The sequence below is a fragment of the Anarrhichthys ocellatus genome, unplaced genomic scaffold, assembly GCF_004355925.1.
Source record: "Anarrhichthys ocellatus isolate YVR2014 unplaced genomic scaffold, GSC_Weel_1.0 scaffold16, whole genome shotgun sequence".
Lineage (NCBI taxonomy): Eukaryota > Metazoa > Chordata > Actinopteri > Perciformes > Anarhichadidae > Anarrhichthys > Anarrhichthys ocellatus.
The window spans coordinates 3,927,359-3,951,358 of NW_022280046.1; the positions used below are offsets into that span (position 1 = coordinate 3,927,359).

The 24,000-nt window shown below is 42.3% G+C and overlaps 1 protein-coding gene across 1 annotated transcript in view; it reads left to right on the top strand.

The window, feature by feature from the left end:
- Positions 1-24,000, top strand: part of epha5 (EPH receptor A5) — a 56,943-nt gene that overhangs the window by 11,870 nt on the left and 21,073 nt on the right. Inside the window, exons 3-6 of the mRNA XM_031855417.1 lie at positions 2,343-3,063; positions 16,056-16,211; positions 16,319-16,657; positions 23,094-23,218. Coding sequence (XP_031711277.1) covers positions 2,343-3,063; positions 16,056-16,211; positions 16,319-16,657; positions 23,094-23,218 — 1,341 coding nt within the window. The remainder of the gene's footprint in view (positions 1-2,342; positions 3,064-16,055; positions 16,212-16,318; positions 16,658-23,093; positions 23,219-24,000) is intronic.

Genomic DNA, 24,000 nt, shown 5'->3' on the forward strand with positions numbered 1-24,000 from the left:
GTGTGTGTGTGTGTGTGTGTGTGTGTGTGTGTGTGTGTGTGTGTGTTAAGCTGTGTAAAGCCTGGTGGATCTGTGTGATCTAACCAGTAATAGGCTTAATGTCTGCACTGTGACTGACTGGGCTGGAGTCTGGGAGAGATCGGGACTCAGTCACACTCAAGCACCCACAGATCAGGTCTGTGCATCTACAGTGTGTACTTGTGAAGACATAATGGATTTAGTTTGACCTTTACCCGGGGCTATGTCTAACCTTTACTCTTAATAAACTAAGAGTCAACCCTCAAACAGCCCCTTTGAAGAATTCAGGTTGGTTGAAGTTGAAAAATGTGATTCTCTTCACAATGTATTTAGGAAATACATATTTCTGGCGATAGGGTTAGAAAGCGTGGGCTAAACCTTTTGCGGTTGTCGTTAACAGCTTATTTTGCGGCAAGCAAATAAGTGGCATCATGTCCTATCTGACCCATTTTCAGTTTATAGTTGTGCTGTCAGCTCTTTGTCCACAGCACATAACAGGCAGACAGCATGGAATAGAAATCATTCAACTGTTACTTTAATTTACGTACTAATTTGGCGTCCTCTCTTCCAAATAATCCAGCCACAGACCTATCCATTCATGATTTAACATGGAATGGAACATTTTAGGATCCTCTTTACCCCGGGTATGTGCACCAACATTAATCGTTTGTTAGAAAGGCTTTTAACAATGTAACAGAAGTGATCCTGACCAGTCATAAACTACAGATGGAACATAATCCAACAATGTAATCCTTCAAATCACACTTCAGGATACTCTCTCACTAATGATTCGAATTGGAAATACAACTGATTTAGAAATGGCATAGATGCAAAGTAGCCGACAAAAGTAAAAACGCTTTGTAAACTCAAGCTAATGTGGCGCTGAGAAACCTTTCTCTTCCACTTTGTTTGATGATCATTTAGAGATAAATGTATTCATTACTTTCATTTTCATTTTTAGCCTGAGATTTATATCGTCAAAAATATTTTACAGTTTTAAACAGTTTATTTTGGTAGTACTTTTTATTACTTTTCAGTTTAATGTGCAGTGATCTAGATTTATTTATTTAGGCACCAATACTTCCTTCTGTAATTGAGTCAGAGATTGTTCATTCCAGTTTATGTATATATTATTTTTTCTCTAAGGGGAGGGGTATTGGCCGGTAATCGGCTATAGGCTTTTTCCTGCTCGGCCTCTTATTAAAATGTTCTCACTTTCCAGAGATGTGGTCACTGTTGATGCCTAAAACTCATATCGGTGCTCTAAAAGATGGAAGTACAAAAGCACAAACACACAATATGATTAATCAACCCAGAGGCATGTGCATTTGAAGGTATAGTCAACACTTGACTATACCTTCATTCATCCACAAATGGTTCAGAAACTGAATGATAATACGCAGAAAAGAAAAGAGGCCGACTAAAGCAGGGAGGAATGAGAAGGGGAAAAAAAGACAAATTGAGAACAAGACAGAGAAGAGAGAGAAAAGACAAAGACAGAAGGTTGTACACGGCGACTAAAGCAAGGGGTTGATTAATATGGGCTATTAAGCTATAACACCAGATCATAGTCTGGTCCCTCTGGCCATTACAGTGACATGATGAAGCGCCTGTATTAGCCATGGGAGAGTGCTAGTGATGCAGATAATAGCCACCTCCCAGGAGACTTGCAGAGGGAATTAATGCTGCTGTCTGACACACACACACACACACACACACACACACACACACACACACAGGCATAGATGCAGACGCTCACACACACACACACACACACACACACACACACACACACACACACACGTGCTTGAACACTGACTGAGTCATTTGCATATATGCACACATACAGGCAGGAACCAACACACACACGCTTATGGAGGTATGGCTATGCACTACACACCGATGAACACACCTTTAAGGGCAGGTTAATCATTTTTTTTGCTGACAACTCCACCCCCCCCATTCATGGTAAATGCATATATACCCCATAACACTATCTCATTATTTTCTGTCTATTGCAGTAGGAGCAAACGAGGTGGAAGGGATGAGGATTATTCTGCTATCTATACCCAGCCACACACACACACACACACACACACACACTCTTTATAATTTCCTCGCCAGTGTTAAGCCTCTCAAACAGGTTCACGTAGCTCATTCTTACTGCATCTCCATGGTTCTCAATTCATCAATTTATTACATCTGGGTATTATTCAAAATATTCTGATATTGGCACAGATAATCGAGTTTTGTCGATACCATTACTGCAAAGTATTGTACTTAAGTAAAATACTGAGGTTCTTGTACTCTGTTCTCTGTCTCAGTGGGAGGAGATCGGGGAAGTGGACGAGGACTACGCTCCGATCCACACTTACCAAGTGTGCCGGGTGATGGAGCAGAACCAGAACAACTGGCTCCACACCAACTGGATCCTGACCGAGGGCGCCCAGCGGGTCTTCATCGAGCTCAAGTTCACCCTGAGAGACTGCAACAGCCTGCCCGGCGGGGTCGGGACCTGCAAGGAGACGTTTAACATGTATTACTACGAAACGGACGGGGGCGAGGAGGAAATGGAGGACGGAGAGATGAGCGATGGAATGGGGATGACGGAGGAGGAAGACAGGGCGATGAAGGAAAGCAGATACATCAAAATTGACACCATAGCAGCCGACGAGAGCTTCACCGAGCTGGACCTTGGGGACCGCGTGATGAAACTCAACACGGAAGTCCGCGATTTAGGTCCCCTGACTCAGAAGGGCTTCTACCTGGCTTTTCAGGATTTGGGGGCCTGTATCGCTTTGGTGTCTGTGCGCGTTTTCTACAAACGCTGCCCGCTTCTAGTGAAGAGTTTGGCCGAGTTCCCCGACACCATCCCAGGCTCAGAGGCTTCACAGCTGGTGGAGGTAGTGGGCCGCTGCGTCAATAACTCCCTGCCTTTATATGAGCCTCCCAGGATGCATTGCAGCACGGAGGGAGAATGGCTGGTGCCGATCGGGAAGTGCGTGTGCCAGCCGGGATTTGAGGAAATCAACGGATCGTGTCAAGGTAAGAGGAAGTTTGTGTGCAAAGTGGTGCTCGTATAAACAGTTTAACTGATTAAATTTTCTTTTCTTTTTTTCGTCACCAGTCAATTTTAAATGTGAGAATTTCCAGCTTTTTACTTAAAATCATCTCCCAGGGTTCACATTTTTGGTCTTTTTTGGGTTTGTCGGTGCGTGACTGTTTGCTTTGGGTTGCCGTCTTCATCCCATTTGTTTATTTTTATATCCATGCACATGTTTGTTTTTAGTATTGTGTGCTTGAGTGTGTGCACAGACGGGTTTTATTCTTTTACTAAGAGTGTTTCTTGCTTATGCGTCATTCTTAGTGGAGGAGGGTATTCCCCCGAGCCCAGCAGCACTTTGCTGCTCTCATCCAGCCGCTGTTCTGCTCCGAGTCGAGCCCAAAAACTCCCACCACCGACCTTAACTGCCATTTCCACGGGCGCCCAGGGCCTCTCTATTTTCCTCCCCTTCACTCCTCTCCAATCTTCTTTAAATTACTCAATTTTCAGACCTGAACACTAGACTCTACTTGCGCAAACCAAGAGCATCTCTGAGTGGCGTGGCGAAAAAATTTCAGAAAGAATTCCAGAGAAGTTATTACAGCGGCATGGAGCTGCGTGGTATGGAACATCGAAATGTGTGATTTATTTGGTGGCTCTCGAGTGTTTCATCTCCGCCAATAGAGTGTCAGCCTCAAGCGATGAACTAAAATATTGGTCCCAGATGCTCAACTACACATGGCCGACTCCTGAACAGTACATGCAGAGGTTTGCTTAATTTTTTGCTGTTGCATGTGCAGTATGATGAATCATTTTCTTGGCTTTGATCATTTGAGGAGGCTGGTTGCAGGTGTGCAAGGCTCAGTGCTTTCAGGGAGCATTTCACAAATCAGATTTTCTATTGAATTCATCACACCATGCCTCCAGAAGTAAAGCATGGCCTTTTTAGATGCAGCATATGTCTTCTAAAAAAACAAAAAAAAACAAACCCGTAGTGTAATAAAGTGTGCACCATCTCCAGCTTAACTTTATCAGACATGGAGTCTCTGTGGGGAAATCATTAGGAAATAGCTGTCAAGTGTGCCATGTGACCTGTGGCTGATGAGGCAAACAAAAATAAATGCAATAAATATCTCTGGCGTTTTCATTCTGTACTGTGTATATCAGGTTGTAGCCATGAGTATTAAAAAAAAAAAAAACACTTGTGTTTTGTCCCTTTGAGAGAAGCATCTTTGAGGATGTTGTGTTACTGTATACTGGAACATATACTGTATAGAATAAAGATGTATGCACTTTAGAATTACTCAGAATACTAAGAATTACACATAAAAAGTAGTAGTGTCATTAAAAAAAAAAAGCTTTTTGGGCTCTTGGTTTGGACTGGCTGTCTGCATTATTGGCAACGTGCTTTAGTTGTTGACATACTAATGCTTGTACAGTAGTACAAACAAATACTGTAGACTGCAGTTTTGTTTTCTCCAACTGTCGGTTGTTTGGATCACCCACCACCTTGATCCAGGCTGAAATATCTCAAAAACTAATTAGATAGATTGGCAGGGATTTTTTACAGACGTTAAAGCTCCCCAGGGTTTGACTTTTGTGGTTCAGACTGAAACACACACACGGACGGCCGTGGCTCATGGGGTAGAGAGGTTGGTGGTACGATCCTTGGCTTGCTACGTGTCCTGTGCCGATGTGTCTGTGAGCAAGACACGGAACCCCTAATCGTTAATCGGACAGTGGCCCTACACTTCAAACTATGAAGCTCCAGGTACCCCTCTAGCTTCAGGTTGTGCACCTGTCAGTTTTCCACAGGACTTGAAATAAGTCAACATTGACATTTGGTTTCACACGGGACACCAACACCAATCTCCTGGGTAAAGGCCCTGTGTTTATTTGACCCATCCATCCATCCATCCATTGTGAGCTTCAGTATGCTGACGGTAGCAGTAGGTAACGTCTGTTCAGCCTCAGAGCCACAAGCATGGCTGTAGACTCTTCGTCTTGTTATTCTTAATGGTTCTTTGTAGTAAAAGGAACATTTTTGATGGTGCTCACAAAAAGTTACTGTATATCCAGCACCATGTCAGCTGCATGTGCGATACCTCTGTTCATGTACACTGTGGTGCTGTTATAGAAATGTGTTTTCGTGAACTATGAAATCTAGCACAGGGAAAAGAGAAATTGAAATGCATAGTTTATAAAGACTATATATTTTGCATGTTTTCCCTCTTAGAGATGTAGATATATTGTGTATATGCATGTGTCATAAACCCAACATGGAGGAAACAGCTTTTCCGTTTTCATTTTCTCGTGGGCAGATGATGCTAAAGTATATCATTCACAATGTTCAAAAGCCTAGTTGGATTGAAGTGTGTTCACACTTTTTCATAGATAGAAAATAAAAGCACTACGCGTGTGAGAAAGAAGTGGTCTGTGTCTGTATGGAGCTGGTGAGTGCAGCAGCGAAGATTAAAAGAGTCTTTTTTGTTTCATGAGACATCAGTTAAAAAACCACTAGTCTTTTCTGGTGCAGACCGAGCTTTAAAGAGACAGACGGAAAGCGGTATTCCCTTTGAATCTCTATCCGCGAATGAGGGTGTCTGTTTGATGATGATGTGATTAAAGTCTGACCCCGACACCACGTTTTGCTTAGACGCTAAACGTACGCCTCGTGACCGGTTTTCGCCGTCATTTTGCAACAGAGCAATGTTTTTGAGCCAGAAGGATTAAATGATTTTCATTTTAATGAGTTTTTGTATTTCATGAAGATGGAGCTTTTGTGATATGCAAATGTGTTCCTTTGGTTAAACGTTTCAGACTAAAAACATATCCGGGGCTCACAGTAGAATTGATTGATTATTTTCTCTTTTTTTTTGTTTCCGTATCGTGGTCCATACGTGCAGCAAAATGAAGTAAACACACTTAATAGTGAGCTGTCTGAGTAGAACACCCTCCAAGCAATTATTGAAGCTACGAGATGATTTTCAGTTACGGATGCAGATGAATCCGACGGCCTTTGAAAGTGTCTACAGAGAGAAACATGGCAGGATTTCCTCTCTCTGAGCTTTGTAACCATATGTGTTCTCTTCTTTGGCAAACACGTTTTCATGTGCATTTCGCTCGCTCACATCGGAGTATTAAGTGTTTTGAAAGCTTTCCTGGACTCCATACTGCGAGGAGTTATGTATTCAGTCTCTCTGTGTATTTTAGGGACGGTGTCTGCTTTTCAGATGTGAACGTTCTGAACATCTGTCTGTCTGGATATGAGAACCTGCACTGGGTCTACTGGTTTCATGCCCGCTCTATTATGTCTATTTTGCCCTCTCAGTGAATGTGTTTTATTAACAAAGACATGCAGCATTGATGATAACAATTTTCTATTTTACAGCCTGTTCAGCCGTTTGTTAGTGCTTTAAGCATGGTTGTCTTACAGTAGTCTGTGGATCAGCGGGTTGCAGGTCGGAGTACAGTACAAAGTGAGAGAAAATGTGTGTTGATCCTGGCTGTATTGGCTGCATGTGCTGCCTAGTGGAGCGTGATTTAACGCAGCCTCTGTGAATGTAGGACAGAAATCGTTGCGTACAATTCTCCCTCCCCCTCTTTTTGTCTTTTTTTCCTGTCTCACGTCTCGAGTTCTTTGTCTCTCATTTGCTTTATGTCTACACTCTTCTGTCCTTCTTCCCCTGTCTTTCTTTTCTCTCGCTTTATCTTTCTGCGACTGCCTATCACTCATTGCCTTTCCATCCCTCCCTCTTTCTCTTCCTCTTTACTGCTGCCACTTCATCAGCACTCTCCTGTCTTACACACACACACACACACACACACACACACACACACACACACACTCAAAATGACAGTAATACTCTTTTATAGAAAAAATAAATCTTCCCCCCATTAAATATCTGTCCATCTTTCTCCATTAACAATCGTATTCAGTCTTATTTACTCTCTTTCTCTCTCTCTCTGTCACACATATACACACGCACACAATAGTACATCTGTGTTTATGGAATACATTTAACCACAATACACCAGCACCATATAAGGAGTTTCCATAGAGTGGAAATACTGTTGGACATAACATTGCCACTGTATAGTAACATCTGTACATAAATGCATTGTTGGATTTGTGTTATTATCCGTTGCTTTGTTCTGCTATTGTCCAGACTCGGTGTTTGATTACTTTAGTATTTTTTATTATTTACTCATATGACATCGGAGGATTAAACTGATCATCCGTTTCCATTGTATTTGTTCATTTTCGAGTGCCAGCGTAGCAAGAGTGAAAGACACAGATAGTACACACATTTACATACAAAGCGTGTGGTGATGCCGTCTCCTTATACCGGAGATGTCGGATATTGTGTCAGATGACATCTAAAGATATTGTATGTGGTTGTGTGAGATGTATAGATGTAGGCACAACTTTAGCTGGGATAATTGGTGATAGCCTGCAGCACTGTCAGCCCAGCGAGACTGAAGAGAGGGGATGGGGGGGGGGGGAGTGCATCCACGGCTAGATGGATGGCTGGACGGAAGGATGGGAGGATTACAGAGAGAGGGAACGTGATGGCAAAAACAAGGGGACCCAAGATAAATGGAAGGTTTCTCACCACAGGGTGTGAGGGCAGAGAGACAGAGAGATGGATGAGTGTTGTTTCAGCGGTGATTGCAATAGAGGAAGGATAACTGAGGATAGAAGTGGGCAGATGGATGAGGGGGGGGGGTGATTGTAGATTGAGTTCAGCCTCGCAGATGTGATTTAGGCTGAATGAACACTGGAAGGACTGTGGGAATGATGGCTGAATGGAACATTGGAGTAACGTTTGAATTGAATGTTGGGTTCTTGGAATAACAGCTGAATGGTTTGGATCATATTCATGGCACGATGTTTGCATTGAGCATGATGAATCCCGTCTATGTATATCATTTTGTACATTCTCGGCCAATTTTCTGTCATTTCTTTAGCATTTGTTTACGGTGAGCTAAGAAAGAACCAAGTTTGTAGTCTTGGCTGCCAGAACTGCAGTAAACCCTCTGCTGGATGTGGCTTCTCTATCTGACCACCAGTAATAGAAGATGAAAACCACAGTACCATACTACAACCAGACTTTGATATAAATTCACCATGATTACATTATTTATTAATTTTTTTAACTCATGATTTATTAATTGTATTTATTTGTTTCATTGTATTAACTATTGGCAAATGTAGCTGAAGATGTAGCAGCATGCTGACTCGAAACCTGGATGAGGTGTTTACATGGCACACTATCTTAACAATAGTCAGGTTGGTCACTACTAGTTTAAGATCTTTCTGGGACCAGGATATGTCTATAAGTGACTATAAAACAATTGTAGATGAACGGTTGAAGGGTGTGTTGGCTTGAATGATGGAATAATGTCACATGAGCTGACTGAAATGTTTTAATGCCACTAAAAAAAGCTAAGTGACACACTGTAATGTTGGAATAAGGGCTGGGATTCATTGTTGGTTTAGTGGAATAAGGGCTATATGGGATGTTGGGAAGATGAAATAAAGGCTGAATGGAATCCTGGGATTGACAGCTTGGTGATGTTTGGATTCAGGCTGCACTGAATTCAAGTGACAGAAGTATAAGATGGGCAGCGAAGTCGGGGGGGGGGGGCGAGAGTCGGCAGAGAAGAGGAAAAAGGATGACAGAAGATGAGGAATACGAATGACAACGAGGACGACTGATAGTATCATCAATTAAAATAATTGTACGAAATGATGAGCTGCCGCTCACTGGTAGCAGAACAAAAACCACGGAATATTCCGTTCCACGAGCGTCTTCTTAAGTGTGTCATGCAGAGCTGGATTCCCCTCGACAATGCTGTGTTTCAGTGTCGGGTCTCCCCTGATGTTGCTCTGTGTTTGCCTGCCTGTCAGACGTCACTGCAGCATTATGTCAAACTCGATCTGGTCATGGTGGCGGTGCTGCTGCTGCCATCAGAAACTGTCCCACTGGCGTAACAATGCGAGGAAGCTTCGTGCCTTCTCCCTCCACGGTAGCCTGGTATTTGCTCCCCTATATCTATCGCAGTGTGCCTTTTTTGAATTCTATCATTATGAGCTATCGGTATTCAGAAAGCCTTACTCATCCCCGAGTTCCTCAAGAGACAGAGGAAGCATGGGGAATCATAGCGCAGAAATCTGCAAGTGGCAGGAAGTCTTTTTTTGGTTCCGTCATCTCCTGAAATATGAATCGACTGGATTTATTGCATAAAGAGCTGCCATTCATCTTTTAAGATCCTGTTCAATTGGAAGCTGCTTCCGGACTTCTTTCAATACACTACTCCCTCTCTCTCCCTCTCTCCTCCATCTTCCTCCCCAGCCCGCTCTCCATCACCCCATCATCTCAACGTGGTGATGCTGTCATGACAACTAAAGTGCTTCCTGAGTGCTTGTTGGGTAAACTGACTTTCCCAGAAGTGCTTCCTTCCTGTTCCCCTCCCCCCTGCTAACATGCACACACATTCACATGTTTTTTGTTATAGTTGTGAGGACGCTAATTGACGCGGTGCATTACCTAGCCCCCCATCTTCAGCCATAACCAACATAACTAGGTGCCTATCCCCATTCACCCTACCCTAAACCTAATTCTAACCTCACCACTGAACCCAAGTCTAAACCCTCAAACACCTCTTTAAAGAAATGTGGGCCAGCCGCAATGTCCTCGCAAAGATAGAAGCGCACATAGACACACACATTCCTGCAGTTGGTGAAATATTAATAAAATGCTTCATTCAGCAGAGCCAGCTTCTTTCCATGAAAGCCTGGTCGTCTCCAGAGTCCCAGTCAGCGCTGGCTCGTAGGACTGGTTAGACTGGTAGTTGTGGACACTCCTGATGCATTTAGGTCAGGCGATTATTTTCCCAAATGATACGCTTTGACAAAACAATAACAGTTTTACAACATTGTTGAGTTGTTTGTTTCCTCCTTGCACCTTTTCCAGAAGTCTGGAAGAAGGTGAAGTTGAAACACATGCACACTTTGATTGAGATGGAGCAGAATTTAGATTAGCTAAACGAAAGTGCAAACAGCATCTTGGCAAATTTAAGTTGGGACTTACAGTCTCCACATGTGCGTCTGCAAACATATAGCAATGTAATATCGATGTGCAAACGGAAACACGAATGGTCTGCATAAATGGTTCAAATGAAATTATTATTCGATTCACAACCGATTTCATTCCATCCGTTCCACACACTTACGTCTGACCTGACAGCCCTCCACCTCCAGCACACGTCTCAGGAGTGTTGTAATGGCGCTGAGATCCTGACCCTTGTACACCCAATCTGTGGGTGCTTGTAATTTGTGTTTGCAGTTGAACCGTCCATACATTTATCAAGTACATAAAAATGCTGAAAAGGCAATATAACATTTCAGTCTGGTGTCATTGTTGTTCAGCATACCTTGACACTTGATTTAACATTATGATGTATTGCTAATGTTTAATCTACTGGGGCAATAAATTGATTCCTGTTGGAAAGCCATTGTGACCTGCTGGACCTCTGGGTGTCAGCTCGTGGCCTGGGAATAAATAGGTGCTGAACAATGACCCTCCTCCGCCACCCAAAAGACAGGAAACCCCATTGACTTGATTGTATATTGTTGTGGTATTATCATCTGGCTTTGTTTGTGTTCACACACAGGCATACGCGAATGTGAGCATGCATCGCCACATATACACATGCGCACAAACACAGCAATGCAACAATAATGCATGGAGGTATGACACCCTCATTCATGCAAACGCACACAAATAGACGCGCACACGCATGCTGTGTTTATGTTCCTTTAGGCCAGTGGCTCGCTGGCGGACAAATGCAGGAAGAGGATATTTACCGTGTTTCCTTGCCTGATTTATTAGTTCACAATAGTATCTGTTAACAACATGGGCTTTGTGTTGAAACTCGGCTTCACCATTTTTGTGTTTCTTCTGTCAAAGTTTACTTGCATGCCAAATACTGCTGAATCCGTGTACAGTTGGAAGAGTGACAGGAAAGATGGAAACATAAGTTCATGTCACGTTCGATAAATAGTGCGAGACGTTATTTTGTCTGACCGTAAAGCTCTGTTTGAAATTCAGTTGTGGAATGTAACAACGGTAACAATAGTTCAAATATAGTTTGTGCAATTAAGAACAATTTTGAAATATGTGTACTTTTCTCGGCATGTCCATTTTATGCTACTTTGTACTTAATGTCACCAAAATATTGCACTTTTTATTCCACATTTACTGGCCGACTATAGCTGCACTTACTCTGCAGAACCTCTTCACACGACTTACGACAAGCTTGTAATATGTTTCATTACTATGGATTAAACTACCCAACAGCATAGATCAAATTAGCTCCACTTTAACCAGCATAGAGTAACGTGCTAATGATACACTATTTCATGATGTAACAATGCATACATGAGGTGTACTTAGATTATTTTAGTGTGTTTGCGTCTGTACTTTGAAAGCATTGTGTAATGGAGTATTCACACATTTTGGAATTGCTACTTTTGTTCATCACTGCAGACCGTTTTCTACTTTCCATTTTCTTCAATGTAGTTAGCCAACTACCCAACTGGCACTAGTCATGTCTCCAGAAGGTTGGTGAATACTGTCCCTTCATCCAGTGATTATATTTCTGTTTTAGGAATTTATTTTAATATTTGCATCCTTGCTGTGTCTTAGCCCCATATAAATGAATTTAAATCCAACCTTCTGTTGATACACAGTGTGTGGCCCTTAACTTTAACTTCTGTTCTATCCCCCCTCCCCCCCTTTCGAGTATGTATCTCTCCCTCTGCCTTAATCGCTTACTCCCTCTAATCCCACCAAACGACAGCCAGTCATATAAATCAACATGTTTACAATGAAATGTTTCCAATTAAAGAGGACGCTCGTTAAGAGGCATCAACGGACACCGCTGGATCCTTAATTGCCTGGGATGCCAGTGTGTGATGCATATTAATTACGTATTAACCTCACACACACACACAAATGCATGAAGGCACATTAGTGTGTAGTGCATATTAATTACCTATTACCCTTTTGTGCTGTGCATTAAAAGCTGCGTGGCATCAGAAAGACAGCTTGCCCAAGGGCACACACACACACACACACACACGCACACTAATACCACCAACAATGTCTATTCGCATTGGCATTCTCAATGAGGAATGAGCCATTTCAGTCAGCCGCCCATGACCACCATAACTAATCTCACCGCAGCAAGTGTGTGCATGTCAGTGTTTGCTCGCATACAAAGATGCATGAGTGAGTGGGTGTGTCCCTTTAAGACAATTTAACAAGTAAAGCACCTCATCCAGAGATCTAAGCCTTTCCTTGCATCTGGAGACGTTTAATTTCTAGGAAATCTAACAGGATGAATAATAAAGAGATGATTAAGTGAAGAAAATAGATAACTTCAAAGTAAAAACAAAAAATATATATATTTAGCGAATAAAACTGTAGGTTTGAGAGTTGAAATGTATGGTACTGCTCATTTAAAAAACTCTGTAATCTGTACTTCATTTGCAATTTTACTAAAAACATACAAATATGGAACTAAATCAAGAGGTCACAGTTGGCCATATGCCCTCCATATCTATATATTTTTCGGGTAATAGGTCACATTTCATTAATCTTTAAACAAGACTCAAGAGTCTACACAGCAATGCTAACGTCTCCATCACCATCCCTCCGTAGCTCAATGTTTACAGCAGTCCTTTGTTCCACCATGATGGTAGATGGTCTATAGAGTTTAAATGAAAGCAGTAACCACTAAGTCACATGCACAGTAATCCAGTTGCCATTTCATAAATGTAATTTAGTCAACTTGTTTTTTTTAGTTTTATTTCCTCTCTTTTCCCGACAGCCTCCCCATGGACTTTAAGACTACCCTTCAGCTCTCAGATTCCACACTGAACATGCATGTTCTTATTCCCTCTCTGTGGCAATTTAATTGCTTTATCCAACTATCAGCCTTCAGCTGGCTGCCCTGACCCTTATGCCCTCTTTTGCCTGTGGGTGGTAAATCCTTAGACACAAAATTCAATAATTAAATATATATATATGTGTAGTTATCCCCGCCCATATCACGTCTCACAATGCATGCTCGCAGCTCACTTCCACACATGTGCTGTGTTCACTTTTCCTGTCGAGCAAGGATGATCTATTTATCCAAAATGGAAAATGAGCTAGAATGAATGATAATAAATACCTTAACATCTACACTGTTGGCTCGTTTTAGTCAACTGGAGTTGACTTTCATTAAAGTGGCATGCGATGGATTTCTTTTTCACACCAATTTGCACATTTTAATTGCAAATGTTTATATCATTCTCATAATCATTTGCAACTTCCAGGGGAAATGAATGCATTATTTTTAATTTAATCAAAAGACGTCATATAATCTTTGACATCTTAGACCACATTATGTCTACTTGTCTATGCAAAATATCTATATTTATCAGGCTGTCTCTTTTTCTATCTCTTCAGCAGTAACATTTTTCAGCAAACAAATGCAGTTTTATTTTCACCCTTTGCCAAGACGAATCCGGGATCAGTATGGAACATATTTAATATACTATATGTTTCAGGTGTGTGTGGAGTCTGTAGTTAGAAAGAATATATATACAAGTTATACCCCACAGTGACAGCCGACAGCCACTGTGGCCAGCAGACAAAAATAAATCCACAGAAGCTCAAAACTTCATCAACAGGAAATCCAAGTAGGAGCCATCACTGTGCCCTATGCATACTGTTTGATTGACAGGGGATCTTCAGGGAGTGTAGCAGAGCCACACCAGGTGGTGAGAGTTTAGCACCAAAAACAAAACAATAATGATATCTAACCATACTATCAAATTATGAATCTGTTCAGAGGGTTTTCCATTTTTCACTATTTTTTTTTTTTATCATGCTGCTTATTGTCTTCTTCACTGCCTGCATGTGTGCCTGTCTTTGTGAAATGAGCTGCCACCCCATGTTTTATTGATTTGGCCATGGGGGGTTTTGAGGATGGAGTCAAGGAGAGCTAGACACCAGACGATGGCAATAAATCTGTATGGAACCATAAACGTGTGCGTGGCAACGGGCTGAAGCAGACAAAGGATCAGGTGTGTCCTACTGCCCTGAATGCCTCAGCCCACCACGCACACGCACGCGCACACACGCATGGAAGGTGATACGGTTCTACATCATTAGGCTGCAGCAGAGTAAGATGAAGTAAATGGACATTCAATAAAAATCATGCATTTAACACCAATGCATCCATTTTTTTCAGCATTTAACAAAAAAATTCAACGGCAGCAAAAATCAAGCATTTAGACCATCCTTTCACATCTGAGTGAAATAAGCCCTAAAGACATACATTACTGTCTGTGCTTTGTCGAGCATGAATCATGTCATCAGCTGCATTACTATCTGCTCAATCGAAACTAGGCCAGCTTCATGAATGCCTCAAAAGCAATGTCTTGAGCCGATCAACTCATAATTAGTGTATGTGTGGCATCCTACATGCTAAGCCAATCCACGCATACACACAAGGCCACACAGAGGCTTCTTGTGTGTGTGTGTGTGTGTGTGTGTGTTTGAAGCGTGTGTGTGTGTGAAGCAGAGGTGAGACACAGAGCGATCCAGGGCAGAGGGAGAATTTTTCAGGCCTAATGTTCCATGACAGTGGACCAAGGTTCCGTCAAGGGGAATCAGAGCTATTGCCGCCTAACGCCTGAAACACAGACACACGTGCACACACAAATCCCCCCCCCCCCCACACACACACACACACACACACTCCCTCCTCCTTTGTCTTATCTCCTCTCTTCCCACCATTCTCTTCCCTCGTCTTATTTGCTTTTCACCTACTTTTCCGTCCCCTATTAATTGTCCTCCTGTCCTCTTACCTGAAGTTTAATTATGAAGTTGTTAATCCCAGTTGCAGCCTGAATGGGCTTCACAGCAACCACATTTAAGAAAAAAAAAAAAAAAAAAAAAAGCGGGTGAAAACAACAGCTCCTAACCTTTACGCCCTTCGAGGACGAACATAGATCATGATATCTCCTCTCTTTTGTCCTCGACTGTCTCTCTGTCGTATGCATGTGTAGAGCTCTGCTTATCGGCAGTCCAATATCCCATCATCATTTCATCCTCTATTGCATCTGTCTATTTGTATCCGTCAGGGTGCAACAGCAAAATCAGGAAGAAAATGATGCCGTGATAAGTCGGTAATTGGTCGGCTTGGGGGTGCAGCCATGGCGACAGAGGTTGATGATGTATTCTCCCCGTGTTAACATTCCGAGTGTGTCACCCCGCTGTCTACCTGCCCCACTTAGATCAACAGAGTGTATGTCTGTGTGGGAGGAAGAGAGATTATGTCTGTTTCAGTGCTTGTTTGTATACGTTTCACATATGCGGCCGGGTGGGTACAATATTGTGCAGCAGATGCCCGTGATTCTTAAGCAGGTGATGTTCACTGAATTGAAGACTATGAATAAGAAGGGAAGCTCCGCAATAGGAAAACAAATAATAATCTTTTTTTTGATTAAGATAAAAAAAAAACAGAGGAAGAGAGGAGGGTGGCAGGGGTTGGACAAAAGAAATAACCCCCCGAGGGAAATGAGAAGAAATCCGACTTTAGAAGGAACAAAGAAGAAATACAAATGTGACAGCCGAATGCTTCTTTAATTTCATCTCTGCAGCTACAGCGGTATCTCTGACGTGAAACCTCAAAACAACCACAACCACCCAGGGAAAATGTCGATGCTGACCTCCTTTTTTTTTTTTTTTTTTTTCCAAAAGAACTAACCATGTTGTCCTGCTTTTTCTCTCCCCCACCTTTTTTTTTCTTTACCTCTCTCCCCATGGCCTGCTTCCCTTTCCTATTTGTACGTCTTCTCTTATCATCTCATCTCATCTTTATCCAACCCAAAACATCCCATGGCATCCGCCCCCCTCCCCTCATCTTTCAGTCTGCAAAGTGGGGTTTTACCGCTCGCTGCTGGAGTCCTTGGCCTGCAGTAAATGTCCACCCCACAGTGTGGCCAGGCAGACGGGAGCCACTGCTTGCAGTTGTGAGGACGGATACTATAAGATCGACTCCGACCCTCCCAATATGGCCTGCACACGTGAGGACTTATATTTGCACATGCATTTTACAACTGATGTTCACAGTTTTTGTACTTTTATTCTTGGATACCATGTTGCTGTAGTGACCTCTTTCCATCTCTCTCAGGCCCTCCGTCTGCTCCACGTAACGCCATCTCCAATGTCAACGAGACCAGCGTCTTCCTGGAGTGGTCCGTTCCGATGGAAACCGGTGGCAGGAAGGATGTGCACTACAATATCCTGTGCAGACAGGTATTGCCAGATGGAAGGGGCTTGGAAGAATGCGGCCCCAACGTACGTTTTCTGCCACGCCGCGTCAGCCTGTCAAACACCTCGGTCATGGTGGCCGACCTGCAGTCACACACCAACTACAGCTTCCTGCTGGAGGCTGTCAACGGGGTGTCAGAGCTGGCCAAAGAGCACGCCAAGCAGTATGTGTCACTTAATGTGACAACCAATCAGGCAGGTATGTTGCGCCGGATCTGTCACAACTGTCAATACTTTGTTTTGCCAATCACAGCCTCCCCATGACTTCTCCAATCAGCACCACAGCTGTCCTGTTTTTGTTTGTTTTTTCCCCAATATTCAAGCTTATTCTGAATTTCCCAACACAAATCATCACCATTTTGTCTTTTTCTTTGTACCTCATTATTGAGACTTCCACACACCAACCTGCAAGTTGGATTTCTGGTGCAAATATCTTAGTTTGGCAACAAAGACACCAGATGATCAAATTATCACTATCATTATTTTTCCAACAAATCTGTCGCTGTGTTAATTGTGTCTCATGCGCCATCCTTGCAGTGAATGAGGGAACATTGCACAGTGGAAAGCTATTTTTTTTTGTTTTCGCATTCAGATTTGTCATTGAAAAAGCAGCTTGGTCCCCTCAATTAGGCAGCGCATTCCATCAACAATCTTTGCAGGAATCGGGGGCACAGTGAAAGCTCTTGATTTGCAGGCTGTTTGTGTATGGGGTGTCTTGTGTGGTATAGCAGGTGTTTTTTTTTTTTTTCTGCCTGCCTATCAAATATGATGAATCAGGCAGATGATAGGCAAGTTTGCATGTTGTTTTTATGCTGGGAAGTACTTTTATTCATCAACTCTAAGCAAAAAAAAAAAGAAACCTTTAGCTGGTATAATGTTTTGCACTTGCAGCTGCTGGGAATATTTCCTTTTCTGCCATGCCAGAGCAGCTTAGAAGTTCTGTGTGACTGTAAAGCATGCTTGAGCAAGGCACTAAACCAATAACACTAAAGTGAGCAGCACAGTGGCCAAACATAAAAGACCACTCTAACATTAGACAATGAAAGAGTCCAACTACTCCCCATAGCTGTAAATAGTGAAAGCTTTGCTGGCTTTCCTTTTAAATGGAGATTAAAATTCATATGGGCTTTGGGAGAGCATTTTTTTTATGTTTACGGGTGGTATGGGCCTGTGTAGTTTATTTGATTTGCTTGTAATGAAATGGGCAGCACATGGCGTAATGAAATGAGAAAAATATGAGACTAATGCTCTCCTTCCCAGGGCTTCCATCTGTAGGGAAGGCTGGAGAAAACAGCCATTTTGAAGGAGTGTTTGTTCCCGTTTGTTGAACAAATGGTTCATTGGCAGACTATTAACTGTAGGAAGTAGTCGCAGCAGCAGCGAGAATGAGAGAGGGCAGATGGTTGTCTGACAGTGAAGAGTACCGACGGCCCTCTAACTGTGTTGTCATTGTGCCCGTCTGCAGACTGAGTGGATTACACCAGACTACAGAATCCACATTCAGTTCATTGGAGTTGCGACTCGATTAAAGTTAGCAGTCACTGGACCATGCAGAGATTAGGATTTACATTCGATTAGATTACACATGGTTGGCTGAGTCACAGACAGATCTGCTCTTTTGCATGGATGAGGCACAGGCTAGGCTAGAGAGTGTTTTTATTTCTGTCGATGTTAGATAAATATACTCGCTTTAATTTGGGAATACAATAGAAGCAGTCACTAGCACCGCTGAGTTTGTGCAGCGATCAACAGAATAACATTAATTAACGGACATGTTGTGGTTGAAAGGTTATTGTGTGCTGCGCCACGGACCACGTCCAGCATTATTGACAGTTGTTGCCAGAAGTTTTATTGCACCTAATTAAACCACACCCAGCCGGGATGTCAAGGTGTACAAAACCCTCCAATGTGAACTCATCTGTACTCATCATATTTTGCCTCACGGGCAGAAGCCCCAGGCGTGGCAGCCTTTTCTGTAGTATCTTGATGCGTGTGGTTAACCTGGTGTGTTTAGGCAACAAAACCACTGAATAAGGGTAGGAAGAAACATCATGGTTTGGCTTAGAATAAGATCGTTTGTAACGGAAGCGATGGATGCAACTTTATGAGACTCTGTGGCGTTCTTTCAAATATAATGGGCGAATATGGCGCTAGGCTTGTGGTGCTATGTCTCAATGCAATGTCTCTTTCCAGAAATCATGACCCGGTTAGTCGACATAATCCACAGACCTTGTTATGAGCAGTTTTATGTAGGAACTGTGGTAATAGGTGATGATTTCTTGAGAGAGGCATTGCTGTTGAGTTTTTTTAAATACATTTTTTTACATTTCTTCAAGCACTTTAAGCCGAGTGCCATACAGTACCATTATACCATTTGATCGGCATTGTAAACATCTGTGTTTTTTGACTGAGCTTCTGCTCGGGAGGGTAAAAAGGCACAAACGAGATACCAAGACCGAAGTACTGAGAAACAGGGGCCGACGGGTAGTCTCAGGTAGACGGAGACGGAGAGAAGGAGTCAGAGGATCTGCCTTTTGATGTGTGGGAAGTGTCACCCTCGATAAGGGATCCGTGAAATAGGTGACTTCACAGTGTTCCTGTGAAGACCTGCTGAATATTAAAGTGTCGGTACTCGTGAGGAGGAGAGGTGAAAGGCAGGAGGGAAGGACAGAAGACCAGGACGGAGGTAGAGGAAGAAGCTGTGGAACTGATGGGGGAGGTTTGTGATGAGGAAAGAAAAGGTGAGATTGTACACATTATGAAAACACTGATGCAGCTTCATTAAAAAGAGAAGATGGAAGTCCGATATTTTGCACTGCTTTGATAGTTGTGATAAGGTAGCTAACTATCAACCAGTATTAAGTTGTAGGAATTAACTTACAAAAAGAAAAAAAAATGTCATTCATGAATCCAAACCATGAGAACAAATAATCTAATTGACCATAAATCGTCAATAATCACAGACAATTCAGTCTTTTATCGGCCGATAAGCTTGATGATCATATGATGGGTTCCTGCGGTAGCTCAGCTCTATTATGTCTTTCCTCGTGCCCAGTTTTTCATGTTGCTCACAGTGTGGGAGCACTGCGTGGTAGCTGCACACTAAATGCTCCCATACATTGTTTGTGCTGTTGTTGGCAATTCATCAAATGAATCGTGATGCATTACTTTGTGGGCAGTGAAAATAAGAGCACAGCCATGGTGCTCTGCCCATGTGTCTTACTTTTGCTTTTAGTCATGTATAATAGATATAAAAGTAGTGGGGCAGCGAGGTTGTTTGCACTGAAACTGAAAAACTGCTAATTTGTGAGTATTTTAGCTCTATTTCTTTTTAATGTATTTAGAGGCAGATGTCCCAAAAGGACATTCGGAGACTCCAAATGTACACGTGGTAACCAAATGGAGTCTCCGAATGTCCTTTTGGGACATCTGCCTCTAGAGTCACACTTCAATTTGAGTGTGAAAGTGTTGGTACTTTCACAAGAAACTTTAATAAGCAGTGTATTGTCAGATCTTTGCTTTACCTGCTGTATGTTTGGCTCAGGAGCTGGAGCCATTTTAATTTAGGTATGTCATTTTCAGTATTTCTTTCTCCCAAGCAGGAAGTGGGAGACGTCTTCAAAGACGGATGACACATTTGGTAGATCAGAGCAGAGGAGATAGGCTATAGGAGAGGGTAGGAAAGAAGCGGGCCAGGGTTCACATCGTCCATATTGTTTCTTATAACTTTTCACTTCATAAGAAGATTGCTTGCCATCTGGTTGAGTTTGTACATTCAGTATTCTTTTAAACGTATTTTCCTATGAATTATTCCCGACAGGAAAAACAGGAGGAGAGATGGGGAATGACATACGGCAAAGGTCTGGGGACGTTGCAGTTTATGGTCAGACCAAGAAGGCGCCCTGTACTTCCAGTAGTCTTCCCGTTATGACTTTTATGAATTCCTGATTGACTGAAATACACCGGTTGCAACCGATAAGATTCCAATATGTTGCGTGACGGATCAGTTTCTAGGCTGCCAAATGACTGTCGCTGTTGCAATTGTATGAATAAAAACATGAGGGCGGGATGAGATAGAGCAGGTAGACGGGTGTTTAAGTTACAAATAAAAAAATAAAAGATGAGAGCAGCTCCGGTGCTTTACAGCCTTAATAAAGCCATCTCTCTCTCTTTGTCTCCCATATCTCTTTCATTCTGTCTCTCTCTTTCTGTCAGTCTCTGAGGGTATAGTTAAAGGATAATAAACCAGGTAGTTGAAGGTCTGTATTGATTTCAGTGATGCAGACAGATAGCGGTCTGAGAGGCTTATGTTCTGCACGGTGATAACATTGCTCTTATCTGAGGCCAGAGTTGTTACACTGGAGGGCTGCACTCGTCCGCTGAATAGCTTTCTCGACCTGTCCCCCACATGAAATGGAAGCTTCGGCTCGATTGGAAAAACAGAAAATATTATCACAGACGTTTAAAATTAGTTTGTGGTGTTCGATACCAAACTGTAGGTGCTCATTAGTAGATGTAACAGGCACTGGAAGTGTTCGAACCAGCGAGTGCGATTCCTCTGTCTTCCTTGCTGCTAAAATGAAAGTGTTGCTGGGGCCCTGTCTACACGCTTTCACCACGTCTCTATCTCTATGTCTCATCTCTCACTTTCTTCCCATTTTTGTCAACCCTCTTGCTTTTCTTCCTCCGTCTCTTCCAGCACCTCCCACCCTCTCTCTGCACGGGAGTTTCTCAAATCCGTCGGGTTTTAAAACACTTGTTAGTTTAGTCTCAGTCGCTGAGTTGTGGCACTAAAAGGTGTCTCATTGTGTAGCTCCTGTTGACTAAGATTCTGCCTTTGGGTGTTAAATATGGACGTTGCGCGTCTGTGCTGTTTTGGTATTTGGTGAAAAGGAAAGGTTAGGGCTGAGAAGGAATAGATACAAATTATATGATGATTAGATCCGTTAGTATATAAACAGAATTACTTATGCGTTAGTTACGCAGAAGACTTTCCTCAACTAACTTTCCTCAATTAGCTGAAAATTCAGCCATTTAAATAACAAATGCAGCATTTCAGTTATTTTTCAAGAAAAAAATCCCCACAGCTGCGGATCCCAGCTCTTAAAATATTGTAGTATTTGCCTATATTTTTTGGGGGGAGGGGGAAACATTTGACAGATTTATCAATTATATAAGAAAAAAACATATTTGCAGCAGCCATAATTAAAATGTATACATATTTTAAGAATGGCACATCAACTTTATTCTTATAACCCCAAATCAGAAGTTTGTACAACAGGGCTCTGCAATCTGCACACGACCCTCTATTCTCTATAAATATAACATGGCAATCGGCATCCTTTTTCGTTGGATTTCAACTTATTTTTTCATGTATTGTTACCCGCTAAGCTGCTGGGAAAAGAAGCCCTCTCTCTCTCATCATCACATCCCGGCATTTATAGCGTTTAAGCATTGAGTGTGTGTGATTGGCTCTCTGGTTTCAGGCTTTTAAGATGTTGCAGATAACACTTCTGTGCGACCATCCGCTCAGGATACAGTTACTGTGTTGGTAGCAATGATTTATTCCCTGTGGAGTTCTGCTGAGGCCAATGAAACCAAAACGCTGTTTAGCATTTGCAGGAGAAGCACACACACACTATCAGGATGTTGCCTGAGGGAGCATTTTGCCTGGTGAAAAGCTCTTTATGTGTCAGAGACTCTCCAACTGTCCCTCTGAGAGATGGGCCAACAGTTCATGTTACAACAGGATGGTTCCACAATTGATGTGAACGCACACAACTGAGCTCACTTGACATCAGAACTTAAAGGATAAATTACCCAAAAAATCTTATAATGGAAATTTAAACTTCGCAAAGAGCTTAAAACAAACCGTTTTTTTCCCTGTAATCAAACATGGTACACTACAAGCTGTGTGCCAGATGTGTGGTGTCATAGTTGGCTTCATGGGCTCCTCTGCCAGCAGCTACTGAATAGCAAGATATAAAGGGATAGTTTAATTAGGCACAGGTGGAGCTTTTTTGCCAGATTGCAGACATTTTGTTTTTTTTCAGAGGCAGGGCTGCTTTGGTACCAGAAATAATCTCAGTAGTTCAGATAAAGCTCAATGGACTGTGCCAAATAACCTCAGAAGAACTTTGGTAACTAACAAACTTGAATTCATGAGAAGAAACTCTCATGAGAAATAAAAATCACCCAGCATGACAGAAATAACACGGCAGCAAAGGCCGATGTATCGCAGTCTGATTATAGTGAACCCCCTTCTTTTCACCACCATGTTTGAAATCATTTTTGGTCTTTTTTTTTTTTAATGATTTTGTTCTTTGATGTTTCGTCTTCGGTTTAATATTTCATAACGTACAACAGTCCCAGCAAGCATTACAACTAGCTCTGTGCATGTAAACATCAAAGCATGAGGTGTCTTCAGAAAAGGGATGTCTTATAGAAGCTGATGGTACCCAACCGGTTTTACAACGTTGGCACCGTTTCCCTTGTGTTTATTAGGATGTTATGTGAGTCGGGATAATACTGTAATTAAAAATAACAATGCACTGGCATGCTTCATGTTAAACTGCTTGATGTTCACTAATGTTCCTGAAATTGTATTATGTCTTTTTATCTTTGTGTGTGTGCAGCACCGTCCCCAGTGAGTGTGGTGAGAAAAGGCATTACGGGGAAGAGCAGCATCTCCCTTTCTTGGGCAGAGCCTGATCGCCCAAACGGCATCATCCTGGAGTACGAGATCAAGTATTTTGAAAAGGTAAAAAGAATTTTGCCCATTTTACGAAGCTACGTGTCTCTGTCCGCCGAGTATTTTTCCAAAGATCACATTCTACAGAAGTTTACACAGAGGTATTGATTTTGCACGCACTGTTATGCATAAGTGTATTTTATTTTTTCTTTACGATTAGTGAAGAGCAGAGCTTCGTCTCGCTGCTTTGTACTGCCAAAATCAACACCACATTAAAGGACCTTGTAGTACCTTTGACTTTCAAATGAAGGCTATATTGCATCCGTTTGAGAATTCGCTGTAATGAGCACTGTCGGCAAATTAGTTTCGCCTCATAACATCCGCGTGCGCCATTTATTCAACGTGTTAAATTTGTGGAAACGTGTTGACAAAGACTGTTCAAATTGCCTTCAGAAATACAGCTGAATATGCATTTAATTTAGTCTTCAAAGTATCTTTAAAGTGGCCTCTAAAAAACCTTCGCCTCGAAAAGACTTTCATTTGACAGAGCTATAGCTGTGTGGGGGTTTTATTTCCTCTCTTTTTCAAAAGTTGGATTTGGGGAGAGGCAGGAATTCGATACTTCTATTCAGATCATTGTTCCTGTGCCCTTCCTCTTTTCTCTCTTTAGTCGTCTTTTCTGGGAAGGTCAGAATAAAGGTATACAGGAGAGCAGAGCAGGGTTTGTGGTCAGTGGTTAGCTAATGGCTTCTGGCTAATGGAGGGGGCATTTAGCTGTGTTTAAACCTGATGTGGTTACAGTTGGGAAGCTGATCCTTACACACATGCTTACACACACACACACACACTCG